The following is a 17,595-nucleotide window of genomic DNA, read 5'->3' as shown; positions in this document are numbered from 1 at the left end:
CTGGAGGACCCAGCGATAGGAAAAGAAAGCAAGTCTTACTCGGTGTTGAAAGAATGGAAATAAAAGCCTCTGGCAGCTGAGGTATCCTAAACCCTTTCCCCAACACAATAAAGGTCATTGAGCTACAGCAAGGCAACTGGGTGGCCCATAGAGCCACACACATAAGACATTATACTCCACAGGGCTAAGTCAGTAGCGACCCTTAAAGAGAACTGTTGTTGTCAGGAAACACGATCTGCTTAATCGGCTAAGATGAGCTGGAAACTTTATAACCAGCCCAGAGCTCTCCAGCACCAGGTCTCTCTCCAGAGGGACCCTCATTCCCCTCCACTGCAAAAAAATAAAAGGTGAGGCTCTGAAACGTCTTTGGAGCAGCAGTCCAGATGGGTATAACTCACCTGGCTGCACCTGGACTAGTGGAGTCAGAGCTCCAGGGACTGGCACCTCCCAGAGGCATACAGGAGGGGATGGATACAACGCATCTTTGGGGCATTCAGGTGGGAATCACCATATATACTGCCTCTGCGGCCTCTCTCCAAACTACTCCAGCGCTTTGCCAGCTTGGGGGTGTGCTGCGGGCTGAAAAAGGCATTGGATCGGGAGTCAGCACATACTGGTTCTGTTCCTGCTTCTGCCACTCACCTGCCAACAAACTGGGGTTTCCCTTCTAGGCATGTATCCGCTTTATCTAGCTGACTCATTGGTTTTTCAGGGGGCAGGCTCTCTCTTGGGCCATACCTGCAAAGCCTTTTACTGGGGAGACAGCTTCCCCCAGCCAGAGCTTTTTCACTGGGATATCCTACACCCGCTCGCCAAATGCAGGGAGTTGCAAGGAATCTTGTGGATATACACATCTGTGCTGCGTACCTGCCAGCATAGCTTTGTTCAGCAGTGCAATTCCCCCCCCCAGCTCCCAATGCATCTATGCCAGGACAAGTTTTTCAGTGAGGCTGGGTTTAAACAAAAAAGGTGTCCGTGTTGCAGCAGTTCGCTTGAATTAGTGCACTTGAGTTAGTTGGCTCGGGTCTGCCTCTCTGGAGAGAGAAGCCCCAGCGTGGAATACATGAGCAGCAGTGACTGGCGGCTGATGTGCTGCAAGTCTGGGGGTGGTATCTCCCCCTGTGCTTCCAGCACCCGGCATCTGCAGCCACTGAACTTCAGCCTGCCCCTGTATCAGGGCCGCTGACCTGACCCGAAAACAACACTTGACTCGAGACTGCGTGTGTGTACGCAAGCTAGGCAGGGGCAAAACTGGAGTTGTAGCTGGAGCAAACGAAGGCATTTACACAGCACAGAGCAGGTCTGATTCTCTTTGCACGATGGTAGCGGCTCAAAACTTCAGGCATTACAACACCCCAGGGACTGAGTAATGCATGAGTCTTGCCCCTACTTTGTAATTATACTCTCAACTATCAAGTGCATACGAGCAGAGTCCAGCTTTGGATAGGCCCCCTGACTATTTAACAGGGGGGCTGCCTGGTTAGGCCCATGGTATACAGGGGTCTGCACTCCAGTCTGCCGTCTGAAGAGGCATGCATTTCTCCAGGCGCTGGAGGAAGTGGAGCTCTGGCTTCTCCAACACCCAGCTCCAGGCAGCCCTGACACTGAATCATGTTTGCTTTGGGCGTGATGCCTTCCAAGGGCTAAATGACAGTCTGCCGGGCAAGAGAATAATTTACTAGGTTGGAAAACATAATGTGTTCTGTTTATAAGTCACGGGAGGAGCTCCCTCCTGGTTACTTGGGAACAGTTATATGCAAAGGGAAGAGTAAAGAGTCAAGACTCTGAGCAAGCAGAAAGGAGTTTGCACAAAGGGATGGTCTAAAATGTACCGGGTCCCTGGAATTCAGACCTCCCCCCAGCACAGAAAGAAGCATCTTGCCTAAATCAGGTTTCTCAACCAAACACGCGACCTTTTTCTCGACAGTCACAGGTAGGAACTTGCAACACATTTCACTTCCCCAGCCACCCACCGCAGTTTCAAGAGTCCTGGCTCATTTTCCAGAGGGTATTAGAATAGCCAAGTCTTTTGCCAGTAGCTGATCAGATGTCAGCAGTGCTGTCTGCCGCCCATTGACTCATAGTTCCCGAATCCCCATCAGGGCCGGAGATCAGCCCTTGGAAAAAGCTTGCACCTAGGAACAGTTTATTGCTACGAGGTAGGAATTAACTCAGTTGCACACGAATCCATGTGATGTGTATATCCCTCCCTATCCCGCTGGTCTCAGCAGCTAAGATGTTCCAACTTCCCACTGGGGGATTTCTGTTACGTTTAGTGGGACCAGCTTTGCATTCAAAAGGGACGTGTTTGGAGGGGACAGTTCCCTTTAATATTTTCACTCCAGTTTGGCAAATATACCTGCTACACTACAGGCTCAGCATATTTGCACACCAAACTGTGGGTCTTGCAAGCTGGAGCAAAAGATTGGACATTAGGAAGAACTTCACAGTTCGAGTGGCCAAGGTCTGGAACGGGCTCCCAAGGGAGGTGGTGCTCTCCCCTACCCTGGGGGTCTTCAAGAGGAGGTTGGATAAGCATCTAGCTGGGGTCATCTAGACCCAGCACTCTTTCCTGCCTATGCAGGGGGTCGGACTCGATGATCTATTGAGGTCCCTTCCGACCCTAACATCTATGAATCTATAAGCCACCTTGGATCATAATCACAGAGGTTTTCCTATGGGCCTAATTCTCGTGGACTCACCGGAGCAGCATGAAGGTGGGCGTTTACAACATCCTGGATGCATCCCTTGTGCAAAGAGCACCAACGGCCCCTGTATCAGGCCCACTGACCTGACCCTAAAGTATCACTTAACTTGAGACTGCATGTGTGTATGCAAGCTAGACAGGGGCAAAACTGGAGTTGTAGCTGCAGCAGGCCCACAAAGGCATTTATGCAGCACAAAGTGGGTCTGATTCTTCGCATGATGATAGCGTCTTGAAACTCCAGGCATTACAACACCCCACAGGCTGAGTAATGCATGAGTCTCACCCTTACTCTGGCTTATAATTATACTGTCAAGTGCGTATGAGCAGATCCCAGCATTAGATTGCCCCCTGGCTATTTGGGGAGCTTGGACAGGTAACAATTTCTCTATCAGTCCCGTCCCCTAGGCCATGGCATAGGAACTCCATAGCACATAGAGTCTCTCCACGTCAGACTCAGCGGAGCCTTAGCTGCAAGTACCTAAACCCGCTTTCCCATAGTCCGTCACTTACCATCCGTGCTGGCATCGTCCACCAAGATGATCTCCTTGAGTAAGATGGCAGGAGAGGAATACAGGACGCTGTACACAGTGCGGAGCAGGGTGGACCAGGCCTCATTATGGAAAACAATGATGACACTGGTGGTGGGAAGCGGTGGGCAGCGCTTGAACTTCTGGTCGATGCATCTACAAGAGACGGGATAAGCTTGCAGAAGTGTGTGGTCATGTCCAGGCCAAGGTTAGCTTTGTGGCTGCCAAGGGCTGAACCTCAGAAGCATTTACAAGTGGGAAAAAAATTCTCAAGACAAGCCTCCCCCACCCTTTTTTTCCCCCAGCAAGGACAAAAAGCAGGTAGGCGAAACCTGTGATAAGCGTGCATCAAGTTTGCCAAGTCGTTTGTTCAGGAGGGGAAAAAAAATGCCTAAAATATTCCAAACATCTCTTATATTTTTCAAGTGAAACGTGTCACTGCTTCTCTTCATGGCAACTTTGACTTTTTCATCCAAATGGCTTCGGTCTTAAGAGGGATTTTAAAAAGGATTAAAATGGCTGGAATCAAATTAAAAAAAAATAAAAGTCTTTATTTGACCAAAATGAAAACCAGCATTTCAAAGCCTGTTATTCACCAGATCCTAAGAATCCGGGTCTGAACAGATCTGATCGTCTCTCCAGAGATCCCTGATATACTCTCTGCAGATCATCTAGGCCAGGGAATCAAATCAATGCAATTCAAACCTGAATCCAGCACCATTTACAGCCAATCAGGAAACAGGTTCCTGCCACCTGATTTTGCAAGGGCTCCTTTGAAGTATTGTGACTCCAAACATTAGGTGACCCTTCAAAACCTTTCGTTGCTTCACTACATATGCTGTGTATACATAGAGATATTAAACTGAGAATCTGTTATATTGCATCTGGAGTAAGAAAGTCCTACGTTAGCTCCCATTGGCAGCCAATTAAAGAACAGGAACTCCACTTGATCTGAGCTGATGAGAGGCCGGGAAGCAATGTTGCTTTCCAATACATCTCAGTGACACTTGGGATACTCTGATCCAAGGGGAGAGGGCCAAATAGAGACTTGGACTGAAATAATTTGGGGCTTAAAATGAGAAAAAAAAAAAAAAGGAAGAAAGAAAGAGGACCCATTTTAAGTTGACTGTGCGTGCCCCTGTCTGAACTTCCCAGTCGGGGCGTGAATGGCTCCATCCCGTGCCGCATACTTCAGCTGCATATCAAAAGGGAGACTGTTCCACATGGCAGATCAGGTTCTGCTTCTGCCTCAAAAATCAAACGCGGACGGCCCTTTCCGTCCGAGCCCGTCCCCCCTGGCTCTCCGGTGTACGTTTCGGTTCTGGAGCGCTTTGATTGAAATGGGTTTCTGCCTTTTCTGGTTGACCGAACAACATGCTTGCCCTCCCCAGACACAAAGCCTTCCCATTGTCGCTGCCACACCTGCTAGGCAAAAAGAACTGTCCTGCTGGGGAACCGTCTGCCCATCGGGTCTGGGCTCCTAACTGCTATTCAAGCTATACCTCCCCCCTTGCAAAGCTTTTCCTTACCCACCTCCTGACAAGGGGGCAGGCTGCCCTCTTAAAGCGCATTGCCGGAGACTGCAGGGAAGGCCCGGGCGAGTCTCTCATGTTTGATCCCTTCTTAACCCCCTGCCGTAACCCAAGACCACTCAGCTGCAAAAGTGAAATGGAGGCAGCGCTCCTCAAAAAATCAATGGAAGAAGAAGAAAAAAAAAGAATCAAGTAAAACCCAGGGCTGCCTGGAAAAAGGGAATTAGGTGGTTTTTGAAGCAGGTAGATCTTTGAATGAATAAAACCTGAAGGAAAGGCTGTCTCCAAGGGAGGCAGGGCCAGAGTTATTAAAAAAAAAAAAGAGAGAGAAGAATTATTGCCCCAGGCTTTTTGCTCAGAGAGAAGAGATCTTTCTTTAAGAAACAAAAAAAAGTTGTGGGGTGGAGATTGCTCCTAGCCTCCCCGACAGCCCCTGCAGACAGTCAACAAGCAGGGTCACCGGCGCTGGCTATTCCTTGCCGTCCTGCCTTTGGGATGCATGGGGCAGGCAGCCATGCAGAATAGTCACATCTCTCCCCGGGCAGCCACAGACCGGGGCTAGGTCAGGTGCTCCTGCTGCTACACGCTCTCTCTGACTGTAATATTCAGAGCATGCAGTCTGGGTGGAGCCTGCACTAATTGCACCTGGGGGAACTAAACAGAAGGGGAAAATTAATCTGGATACAGTAGTGCAAGCCCTTCCTCCCGACCCACTCCCATTGATTTAAGTCTGGAGGAAAACACTCCATCTTTGTCTGAAGTGAGCCAAACCCTGCTTTTGCTTTAGTTGCATCGGCGCAGCTTCTCTCAAATGGGCAAATCTCCGGAGAAGGGGAGGCTATCTCCGCTCATTAATACACCTCCTGAATACAGTGAGGCCAAATCGATACAGCTCTGCTTTCCTGCGTGTGTGCGCATGAAGCCAGTGCCTAGGTCGAAGGGAGGAACAGGAGCGGGGAGCTCAGCTTGGACAATGCTGCAGCGGGGAGATCACCCCTCGCGCAGCATGGCTTTTCTGATATACTGCCACAAGCTGGGATTGGTCTTCATCCAGCAACCCGATCTGCCCTGGGGAAAGGTTTCGGGTCTGTGGTACTGACGGCAGCACCCAGATGAGAAGTGCTGATGCAACTGCCTGTAAAAGGAATGGTGCCCGTCACGTATATGATTGGTTTAACCAGGAAGCCCTTAATGAAGTGGCTTTGGTGGTATCCGCGATAAACAACCAAGAAAGAGAGATAACAGGGGACCTCCAGAAACTAGTCAGAATATACTCACAATTGGAAAGGAAATGTTTATGCAACCCAAGACCTAGCTAACCCATGCCGGATACAAGCTTCAGTAAAGACCCTAGCTATCACCCGAGAGAAGCAGGGAAGATCTATACAGGTTTTCTGATGGGGAACAAACCCCCATTTCATACTGGCTGCCAGGGAACACTTCAGAGACTCCAGACCCAGAGGTGAGATTTCCCTTATTTTCCAGAGCTCTCGACATATCCTCCATGAGTTTTAATTGCAAGATGCTCGGCTGATTCCCTCAGGTGGCTCCGGGAAGGGAGTTATCTTATCACAACCCTGAGCCGGCCTGGTTTGGTATCCGTGTTACTGTTTCCACCTGTGCACAGCAGGTGCATCAGTTCACAACCAGGTTGAGCAGGCAGACTCACCTGGGCCAGCAGCCAGACCTGCAGCGAGGCTCAGCTAGTGCCCTCTGCCCCCGGTCGAGGAGCAGGGAGCCCCCTGATCGGCTGCGGGGATGCTGCCTATCCACCTGATGCCAGCTGGAGCCCTGGGTTTGCAGGCCAGGCAACAGTTCTGTCGGGCAAGTCTCCTGGCTCCTGCCCCTGGTTTTTGGCTTATTTCTGGACTTTGGATTTCCCTGTGGCTCTGTTTCCTGGCTCCTGTCCCCACTTGGACTCTGTTTTCAGACTTCGCTCTGCAGACTGCCCCCTGGACTGGCACTCAGCATGCGAACCCCAGACCCTGCCCCTGGACTGTGTTGTAGACTGCTTCTGGATTTCCCCCTGGCTTTGGTAATAGGGCTCCTGCCCTCTGACCCAGCCCCAGGCCCCTGCTTTCCCACCATTAAACCAGACTGCCTGTGCCCCGGTCTCCTCCAGAATCAGACTGCAGAGCTGATAAGGAGCCAGGCCTCCTTTTCCACTGGATCTGCGTTTAGGCAAGTGCAATTTGCAGACCTCACACGTTGCTTCAGATAATCAGAGTAAAAGACCACATGGCCACTCCTATTTTAGCTTAGCTTGAATTCATTTGAATCAGGTTCAAGAGGAACCCGGATAAGGGTTTACACTGGTTTAACAACCCTGGTTTATCTGCTAAGAGGTCTGCATTTAGACATCGTTTCCATCTAAGACTTGGCCTTCTCAGACCCCTTCTCTCCTACCGCACAGTGCTGGCTGCTGTTCAGAGGGGTATTCTTACTCTGGAGGTCGGCTGTCGGGGCCCAGAGCCCTTTGGAGAGAGATTCGGTCGCTGGCAAAGGCATTGAAGCAATGCTTCTCATAGCCTTGATCTTTCTCCTTGGTCTCCTCTGGCGTCCACTGGTCCTTCTTAAAACCTTTGCCCTCGGCACCTGGGCTGTTTGGGTCTTGGGGCGGCCGCTCCATCAGCGGTTTCAGCTCTGCAGCCGTATAGTAACCCGGGAGGCAGGACTTGCTGCTTGGCAAAGGCTCTTCTTGCTGAACGGGCGCCCGGATCTGCAGCTTCGGCATGGAGTCCCGAATGTTGTTGACCGCCCCCATCATCATGTCAATCACTTGGTCCTTCCGCTCAACGATGTTTCTCAGCCAGGGCTCTTCATTGCGATCCCCACTCCCGACATCCCTCTGCATGATGAAGAGGAAGATCACAAAAACGGCACCCACCACAGCCAGCTTCAGCGGACCGTAGTGTCTACGGAAGAGCCTCATCTTCAGAGAGGGGTTGCTCGAGTCCTCCTTAGGTCAGAGCTACGTGCATGTCAGGGCCTGAGGTTCTTGGGTGACCCCATGGACATCAAGTTCTGTAGCAAACCTAGGAAGCAAAAGAAATACCTGTGAACTTTGCCTAAGTCCATAAACTATCTACTTCACACATGCACCACTGCAAGAGGGGATAGGATTCATTCTAGATATGATACTAATTGACTGTTCCCTACAAATGTTGAAATGCATACACATGCCCCAGTTCCTTTAGTGACCTCCTTTGGAGGGCCATGGCATGGGAAATATTAACCCCACAGCCTGAGGGGACATCCCACATCACCCTTTTTGTCACCTACCTGCAAAGCTGGGCTCAAAAAAAAAAAGAGCCTCATAAGAAAGGCAATCACGGGATTGCTTTCTCACTTGCAGTTTGGTTTTGCACCTCCTAAGAGCAGCCGTTCCACACCCGTGGAAGCAGCCGCTGCAGCAGAAAGGGAATATAGTGGAAACCAAACCAAAAACCACCCTGCATTTTACTCACAACTTCTTTTCGCTGTTCCTTTTTTGACTGCAACACCTGGTCGAAAGACCCATCCTTCACTGATGAAAATACAGATTCCCAGAGTGATGTCATCACATTCTTTCGCTTTATTAATTTTCCCTGAATCTAAGAGATGTAGATCAAAACTTTGTGCCAGCATCCAGCTGAACCAAGTGCTTTGAGCTTTCAGACACACTAATCAACCATGCGTGTAGTATTACACAGTGCTCCAATCAATTTAACCCTCACAGTGGATATTTGCCTGCTAAAAAAAGGACTCCTACCCAGAAATACGGAATAAGGGGAGGAGAAAAAGGAGCTATGGAAATAAGAATGCAATTATATCTAAAGAGGTGATGAGACAATAGCTTACTGTTCAGGTTGGTTAAATAGGATGCTGCATCAGCACACACAAACCGATTTGGAAAACAAAACCTAGTGCTACCATTGGGAGCTGGATTCACTGATATCCAGAGTGGCTTTGGTCATTCAAAGAGATGCAGATGGTGCAGTCAGGAGTAAAGGCTGTTAATAGGAACAGGTGATACCTGCCGAGTGGTACTTGTTTCCCCTTTATGACCATGCCTCTGGGACTGGGAAGGTGCTGCAATTGTCAGGGCAAGAACCTGGGATGTTAGAGACTCAGGGGGCCGTCCTTCCCTCTGCCACAGACTTCCTATGTGACCTTAGTCAAGTCATTTAATTTCCACCATGCCTCAGTTTAACCATGAAACCACCACTCCTTTCCTACCTTAAAGTGGTCTGTGAAGGTAAAATTCATTAAAGGTCTGCAAGCACTCTGATGGCACAGCAACTGGGGCTGGGTAAGTCAGAGAAGGAAAACATACAGGGTAGAAATACCAAGGCTGCTCTATGAGGTCTGACTGGAGTTCCAGAGTTAGCTTTAGACCAGCCAGATTGGGTACTCCTAGTAACACAGCTGCCACTGCACGGTGCTCAGCGCGGGCTGCAAAGCCTGTCTGAGAAGCTGGGCAAACTCACAGTGACCCCCTGCTGCCCCAGGTAGATAGCTGGCTCCTTTAAAACTAACTCGGGTAAGTCTCCACGAACTTCAGAGCACAGACACCTTTTGGAAAGAGGCATTCCCCAGCTCTCCCACTCATTCTGGATTCCCAAAGGTTTTAGCCTTTTCTTATCCCATGAATTGTATGGACAAGAATGCATCCGGATGGGGAACATGACATCTGCTCTGAGCCCAGAGGGGAGGGCTAAGGGGAGCACCACCTTTCCTAGCCTTTCTTGGCTTTGCAAGGGTTTTATGGGCTGAGAGAAGAGAAGTCGTAGTGCTTCCAAAGGATAAGGGAAAAATATGATCAGCAACCCCAGAAGTCACCACTTTCAGTTATACAAAGGGCTGTGGGATCAAGGACAACCTGGCAGGAGCATGGTGCACCAGCCTACAGCCCTACCGGGTTTCACGTTCAAGGGCATCTGTTAGCACAGACGCACTGACCCTGTCCTTGGCAGGGCTTGCCACCGGAGACTTCCAGGCGAGAGTACCTGTTTGTGCTCACTGAAAGCAATTAGGTCCCTGACAACTCTCCCCCTATTTATTTGATTTAGATTTTAAATGATATAAGACTCTGGGAGCCTGGATGCATTCATTAGACACTGCCCTGAAACCCCAGAAGCAGTAAAATAATCACTCCAAAAGAAACACAGTCAGCCACCCACCCACAGAAACTCCTTTGTGTCTCTTCACTGTTAAGAGCGGCAAACCCCCTTACAAACACCCGATCCAACAGGCAGGATAAATCTCAATCAACCGCTTTGGCTAAGTGCAGCTGGGGAAACCAGTTCCAAGCATCCTGGAGCCCTGGGAGGTTGCATCCAGCCTAGGTTTAACTATGAACTATTGTTGAGTCTGTGTATAGTTCTGGGTGGGGGCTTTCTCCGTTGAACAATGCCATGAGGCATTGTCAAGGAATTTTCTCTGACTCGTGAAGCAAAGCTAGAGATGCCAGGTTACTTTACAGAGCGCACCACACCTGCCAGCTGCTCCCCAAGATGTTTCCAAGCTGCTTTCTTAACGCTGTGGCCTGATCGGTCTGTGTGTTGGACTGAACCTCAGCACGGGCGCGCGGCCCATGAGATGGCAAGCTTCCATCAAGGTTGTCCATCTGCAAAGGAGCAGGTGTAAAAGGAGCTGCATTGTTTTTTGGGGGAAACTTTGAGATATCCTCCCAGGATTTTCTTTTTTGGGGGGAGGGAGAAGAGCTGCTGTAGGAAGAGACTCCCCCGAGAAGTGGTGCAAGCACCTACTCTGGAAATGGTCAAGAAAAGCCTGGATGCTCACTTTGCTGGGGTCATTTGGCCCCAGCTGACTTCCTGCCCTTTGGGTAGGGGGCTGGACCTGACCATCTTGCGAGGTCCCTTCCAGCCCTAATCTCTATGTTATAGATTTCATAATCTATAAAACTTTCTGTTTTAGAGAAGCATTGCAGCCCTCTGTCTCCAGACTGAGACATGCACCTCATCCACTCACCCCTCATGCTCGGTGCACCAAAAACATTGCAAATGAAGCAAGGTAGTCCCTGTAGGACAGGCTTAAGAGATCACCATTATGAACCTCCATGCCCCTGCTCAGCATTGCTCTGCCACCTCCTTTCTAAGATTTGAGGCATACTTAGCAGGAGCGAAAGGGGTGGGAAACGTCTGATGCCAGTGCTCCTGGCTTCAGTACAGAGTGAATAAACCCTGAGAATCCGAGAAGTACTAACCATGAAAGCAACCAAAAGTCTGCAATAACTCCCCCGGACTCTCATTCCTTAACGGTCCCAGCTTCAGCTCATCACAAAACGCTCAGTAAAAAGTTGAGCCTTGCAGGTCAAATCCACGCTATTCTGGGCTAGAGAGCATGGTGTTGCATTTCAAGCCTGGAAGCACTGACAGTCAAGTCCTCCTGGTGTGACCTAGCCATGCCTCAGTTTCCCTATATAAGGGGAATGCGGCTGGCACCACCTACCCACACAGGGACATCACAAGGATGCACATGTTAAGGACTGCAACGTGCTCAGCTTCCATTGCTGCTGCCTAAAGTATGCGAACAAGCAGGCTTCACAGCACAGAGGGAATACTACCATCCTCCCCTGTTTTAAGCAGGAGGGACTCCAGACTGCCTGTGGTTGTATCGGACATGTGTGCGCCATAATGAAGTGCCAGGGTGCCTTCCTGCACCTCTTCAATGGGCACTCTATGCTCAGAGCAGAGCCTTGCTTCAATGATAGAACGGCTCAGGCACAAGCTAATAGGTATTTTTTTTTCCCTTTCAGCTCTGATAGCTGAAGAGAGAAATCAGGATTAAAAAAAAATAAAATTAAAAAAAAAAAATATATATAGGCATCATGCCCCTATCAGACTCTGTCCGCTGAAAGGTGTGCATGTGGCATTTCAGATGCCAGCGTGGAACTGAAGCCTTCGGTAAGCACTGCCTAAAGCAAACAAAAGAGCCTCTTTAGACATAGTTCCCCAAGCCGAGGCATTTGAAGACCAAGTTTTGGGTTTGCACGCTTGGGACCAGGGGCGAAACATAGCCAGGGCCGGCTTTCACGGAGCTTCACAGCAGGTCGGCGCTTACCTCATGTGCCAGTTATGTCTCTCAATACAGGTGATGACCTTGTAACCTGGAGAGCTGCACCTGACAAACCCTGCTCGCATCCAAAAAGAGTTGTGCGGCTAATTGGCTCTGCAGCTGTCAGCGACAATGCTCACAGGAATTTTCCAGCTCCACCAAGGAGAGGGTCGGTATTAAGACTTGCAAGAAGAACGGGCTATCATATTCATCCAAGAACAGCGTCCCGTCACTACCAAAAATGCTTCCCCAGTGTTCAAAATACAACACGAAGCACATGAGTCAGAGGAATGCTTTACCCAGCGATTACAAAACTGTTTTTCCTAGCAAAAGTCGATATACCACTTCCTTACTGCAGAGAGATGACATCACAGACTTTGAAAATGTCCCAAGTTACTTCTATTTTGATGAGTTTTCTTAGTAGGTTTTTTTCTCTAACGTGTAAAAAAAAAAAAAAAAATCCCAATAAACCTTCTATGTCTCCTCTAAAGGCCCAAACATTGCGACGACAAGAGAACGTTTTCAAACGTGCTTTAAAAGTCTGACCCTTGGAAGCCTCTATTAAGAGGCCGTTGGTACAATTTAGGGGAACACCCTAAAACAGATCATACCGGTTTTTTTGACAGTGCTGCCGCAGACCGTGGGTAACATTTATTAGCCGCTTTTCCAAGGGTTAAAAAAAACCCAAACCAAAACCTATCACCCTTCCCCTTTCAATCCACTCAAATGCTACAGTGCTCAGCATGAGAAAGCATTAGACACTGGACGGTCTTACCTTTGCTTGCAGAGACGATCTCCTGTCTAAGCTACAAAAAGCCCCGGCGCTGATATTAAGTTAAAATAGAACACCTGCTCCACCCATCACAAACAGGATGTTCTTTGCTCTCTTCTGGCCAGATAATGATTGGGGTAGGTACTGACACATATGACCAGTGCCAATGATTTCTTCACTTTATACGTTAACCAAAGGCAATTACAAGCTATCGGCTACACATTTCAGTCCTGGAAAAACAAAACAGAACAAAAAAACCAGACCGGTTTCTGCTGGTGGCATCAGACAACAGACATCTTGTATCCTGTCTGAAATAAAATTACATCTTAAACACTCCGACGAAAGCTGAGTCATTAGGTCTAAACCTGGAGCAGACACAAGAGATTTCATTTGCCAGGGTTGATCTTCCAGCAGGAAACTTAGCTGCACTCTCAAGTTAAACTTGTCCTTTTAGTTCCCACGCCCCCCCTCCACCTGCTTCGGGCCTGTCCTCTGCTTGCTTCAGGCGTCCGCCAGAGCTAACCAAAATGGACAAAATAGTTTCAGGCAAAAGCGGACCTTGAGACCAGCTGATCTGACCTCACAAAGCCACAGAGCTTCCTCTAAACCCGGTGTCCTCCGTTTCAAGCACTTGAACACTTGCTAACTAACGCTTTCAAATCCAGCCATTGCACATGTACCAATTACCTTTCAGAAGCGACTGCGCTAGGGAGATGCAACTGGTTGATGCTAAAATAAGAACCGCACAGATTATCAGCTTTTGCAGTTCAGGCGGCCGGTTTGATACTTCATGCGAGCCGCACAGACAGCATCTCTGAACTTCCTCCTTGAAGCCGGAGGTCAAAACGCTGTGCGCAAGCCTATTTTTGCGGTATTTCTGAAACCTGCTAGCTGCTTTAAGAGGAACTCTCCCGCCTCACTCTTGGGACTGCCAAGTGGAGTAAATTTCTCTTGGCCTCCCTGATATGACACACAAAGTCAAAGTTACAGCCTCTTGTTCCACGTGGTATGCAGGAAACAGCTTGGGCTATCCACCTGTGTATTTGCACAGTCATGCAGAGATTAACAGCGCCCATACCACAGTCAATCAGGGAACAACTGCCACCAGGATAGTGCTGCATAGCGATGTGGGTGGAGATTTCAATGCAAAAGATACTCCTGTGTGAATCCATTATTGCTCTGTAGTCACGTGTCCGGGGAGCCTTTTCCTTTTACCACAATGAGTAATTTCTTAAGTCGCCGAGCTTGAAAAAAACCAAACCTCTGCAGACTAAAGATTTTTATCCATTATAAGACTCCATGCTCATGGCTTTAAATGTATTGGAGAGGCTCAAAAATAAAAGGGTTTTCCCCACTGGCCAGAGTCTCATCTCATGGAAAGATCATGCTGTCTCCTTCAGTTCCTGCCACACGCAAAAGCTATGCATTTCTTTTCCTCTTCTCCCTGGAATTGCAACGACGCATCCGAACTCAAAGGTCAACTCGCAATACCTTTTACGTACGGGGAGTTTTATCAGTGATTTGGCCAAGGTCATGTAGGTAGTTCAGGATCAAGCCAGGAACAGAAATAAAAGTGATCTGAGTCCCAGGTGAGTCCAACTAGGGTGAATACAAGTGTGGTGCAGACAGACGCATCCAAACTAGCTAGCTCAAGCATTGCTAGAAGTCCTAACCACGGACTTCAGTGGGAGCCAATGTAACCAGCTTTCCAGGTAAGAACAATGCTGCGTAGGCACACTCCACATCAGCAACTCCAATAAAGTACCTATGCATGTCTTTACACATGTTATTTTAAACACAGGGTTAAATCACACCAAAGTAAATTCACATTACAGTCTTGCTTCACAAAGGTCAGAGGCTTTCCTGCCTCAAGTTTAAGGATATTTCAGGGCTCTGTTGAATGTCGAGGACTCCCAACTTTTCGTTCCAAGTGATTTGTTCCTGCACACCTTGCTGGTTTTCAGTGCGATGCCCCTGGATCGGAGAGCAGCCTCACATTCTGGCCATTTCAAACTGCCAGGATAAGTATGAAGCTCAGCTAGGGACATCAGCCCAAGGGAGGTCCCAGCAAGGTGGTAACCACACAAAAGCACTTCTGCAGGGAAGTTAATGACACTGGATATATATTGTAGGCAAGTCTGGCATCTGACTGGTGCATGGGATGCCTTCTCTTGTCCAGAGGCAAAGGTTATTTTGTGATATCTTGGTGACTACAACACTCCACCCCCATTTTTTCTTTAGAGTACAAAATCTCTCTCACGGGTAACAACTTCTCAGCATACCATATTTTCTCACATACAACATGCCCTGACATATACCACACACCTTGTTTTTCAAAGGTACAATGAAAATCAAAAGATTTTTCCAGCGTTATGGCTGCATAAAACAGGAACAGGACCTCATCGTCACCTGACTCACCCTCCCTTTCCTGCTTAACTAAAGCTGAAACCCTAGCTGCTGTTAAAGACCAGTTTCCATGCATGGAGCTATTGTTTTGAAAACTTTTGAATAGTCTCCAGAGCAGTGAAGAGGCGAGAGATCGGGAGTAGCTAGCAGACAGCTAAATTGCCTAGAGAAGATGAGCTTGAGTAGTGGACCATCAAGGCCATTAAAAGACATGCTGTATGTTAACAGCTGTGGAATAAAGAGCAGCGAGCTATCAAGTCAGCTGCCTCCCTCGGCTGCCTGAATAGAAATGCTGCAGCTGCTGTTGTGAGCTAGGATCGAAGCAGGGTGCTTCTATTCTGGGCAGAAAACCAGGTTCCCCACCTAAGACACTCATTCCAATTTTGGAGCAGCTGATATGGGGTGAAAATTTGCATGTTTGCAAGACAAATATAGTCTCTCGCTCTCTCTAAACACCACAACACCCTTCATTAACAGCACCACTTTTTTCCGTGCTCTGAACCCTTCCACATGCCAGACCCTCCCAACTCTGTTCCTGGACAGCAGATCCTTATTTCCATCTCATTTGCTCAGTCTCCACAAGCAATGGTCACATTCTTCAGCTCAAGTTTAAGTGCCTGTTTTTTTATTCGCTAACTACGTACTGTTGCAAAACCGGATGCAACCCCAAATTAACATGAGCATAGCCATGTTGTGGTCTCTCCATAGGGCAAGACTTGCACGATTTGCCAAAAAGGTCCCTCTCCTCTCCACAATAATATTCACGATGGATTCATTTAGCAGGAGAGAGTTTGTCTGACTTGGACTCACCGTCAAATACAAGTACCTGGAAAAGCTTCGGCTGCATTATTTGCTCTTTGTTAAGTGCTGAGAGTGCTGGGTGCAGCATAAGATAAACTAAGGCAGGATTTTGAAGTAGGGAGCATACAGACGAAGAATAAACGTGTGTGTTTTTCTACTGTCACTAGTACGAGCAAGACAAAAAAGTGCTGGGTTTTTAATAGCCCCAGAGAAAACAAGGAACGGAAAGCTTAGAATAAAGGTCTTTCAAGAAATTAAGGGCATCAGTCTGCCGGTCAGTGACATGAGAGCAGACTCTTAGACCCAAATTCAAGGCTGGTACAAGCAGAAGCAATGCTAAACTCAAAACTAAATTGCATCAAGTCTCCATGCGACACTCAGGTATGGGTTTGCTCGATGTGCGTGCACTGTAACACTAGGCTCTGCCTGATTTTAGGATTCCTGGCATTCTCATGCACAATTAAAAACACCCTAGCAATGAAATGCCTTGATAAGGGGCAACTTTTAGTGCAAGCATAATTAGCCACCAGGACAGTTTACTATGAGAAATAGTAAATGGATTGCTTGGAGTCTTTAAATCAAATCCGGCTGTTCTAAATAGGTGTATATGCTCTAGTTCACAAATTATCGGGCTCAATAGCATTCATTTATGTATGAGGGGAATAATCATTTCCTCCCCTGCAGGAAGCCCTGAGCAAGTTCAAAGGCCTGTGTTATACAAAAGGTCAGACGAGATGATGTTGCTGATGAGATACTTGCTGCCTATAGCAGGCTGGAAACTGCCAGATTAAGCCCTTGCTTTCTGTCCCTCCGACGGCATGCACTACGCTGCACAAAGAAACCCAGCGAGGTTTCTCTCCCCCCTGCAAGCGCGAGGCAGCCCCAATGGCCGTGGCATTCCTACCTGCCTGGAGACTGCACAATAGCCATGCACTTGGCTGCTCCACGGGGAGGGGGAAGGGGACCGGAGCTTCTTCTGGCTTCCCCCCAGTAACTTTAAGAGGCAGTTCAGTCCTCCTGGAACAAAGCAGACAGTTAAGCTAGTAATGAAATGTATTCTGTCCCTTTCGAATGCTCTGAACAGAACTGGAGGAGGAGAAACAAAAGATAATGGGTGGATCTGTTGCAGACCTTTAGCTCCTAGCTTAGCGGTAATTATTTGCAAGCCGCGCCGTGGCGATTCAGGACTACCTGAGCCCAGGAGAGCTCGTCACACATCATGACCCCACGGTGCCGCGCGGGCGGTGCGTCGCATCGCATGACCTGCAGCGTTCCTTAAACCCCGAGTGCCGGGAGTCGGGGGAAAAATAAGTTTCCCCGTACAAAAAAGCAAAGAAAGCATCCCACCAGGGGCCTCCACCGACCGGAGAGCGAGGACGCTCAAAAGAGCTCGAGAAGGTTTGGCTCATGGAGAGGGTGCCGGGGCTTGGCCATCAGCCGTCTACCTCTCTCCCTCCCACCGCCATTCGCCCCCTCTTCTCCCCGGGGCGGAGGATGGAGACAGCAGGCAGGGAGAGCGGGGCTGGGGGGGAGGGGGGGCAGACTCTCATGGGGAAGGAGCCCCAAAACCTCTCCCCAGGGAGCCCAGCCCCGCAGAGCCCTGCCTCCCTCTGCCCGGCACCCCCCAGGGCACTAGGGACCTCCTGCTCCCATCCCACCCCTAACCCTAAGCAGACCCCCAGAGCTGGGGGAAGCCCCCGGGGCAGCCTCACCTGGCCGGGCCGGAGCCGCGGGGCAGCTGGCGGCTGCACGGGGCGAGGCTGGGGGCGGGGCGGGGCGGGGCGGAGCCGC

The 17,595-nt window shown here is 49.2% G+C and overlaps 1 protein-coding gene across 6 annotated transcripts in view; it reads right to left on the bottom strand.

Annotated features, from left to right (window-relative positions):
* GALNT6 (polypeptide N-acetylgalactosaminyltransferase 6) overlaps positions 1-17,578 on the bottom strand; it is a 31,475-nt gene extending 13,897 nt beyond the window's left edge. The window contains exons 1-4 of one of the 6 annotated variants that reach the window (XM_006275692.4): positions 17,517-17,578; positions 16,709-16,821; positions 7,211-7,801; positions 3,218-3,390 (exon numbers count right to left, since the gene is read on the bottom strand). In XM_006275692.4, the coding sequence (XP_006275754.3) occupies positions 3,218-3,390; positions 7,211-7,698 (661 nt within the window). In that variant the 5' untranslated portion in view covers positions 7,699-7,801; positions 16,709-16,821; positions 17,517-17,578. Of the gene's footprint in view, positions 1-3,217; positions 3,391-7,210; positions 7,802-8,233; positions 8,290-11,831; positions 12,229-12,600; positions 12,974-13,284; positions 13,361-16,708; positions 16,822-16,935; positions 17,376-17,516 lie in introns of those variants that run through there. The other 5 variants (XM_019481083.2, XM_019481087.2, XM_019481084.2 and 2 more) reach the window with 5 other exon arrangements.
* Positions 17,579-17,595: the final 17 nt, after the last annotated feature.

This window comes from Alligator mississippiensis, chromosome 15 (genome assembly GCF_030867095.1).
Source record: "Alligator mississippiensis isolate rAllMis1 chromosome 15, rAllMis1, whole genome shotgun sequence".
NCBI lineage: Eukaryota > Metazoa > Chordata > Crocodylia > Alligatoridae > Alligator > Alligator mississippiensis.
The sequence above is the reverse complement of the archived record's forward strand: the minus strand, read 5'-3'. Positions and strand labels throughout refer to the sequence as shown.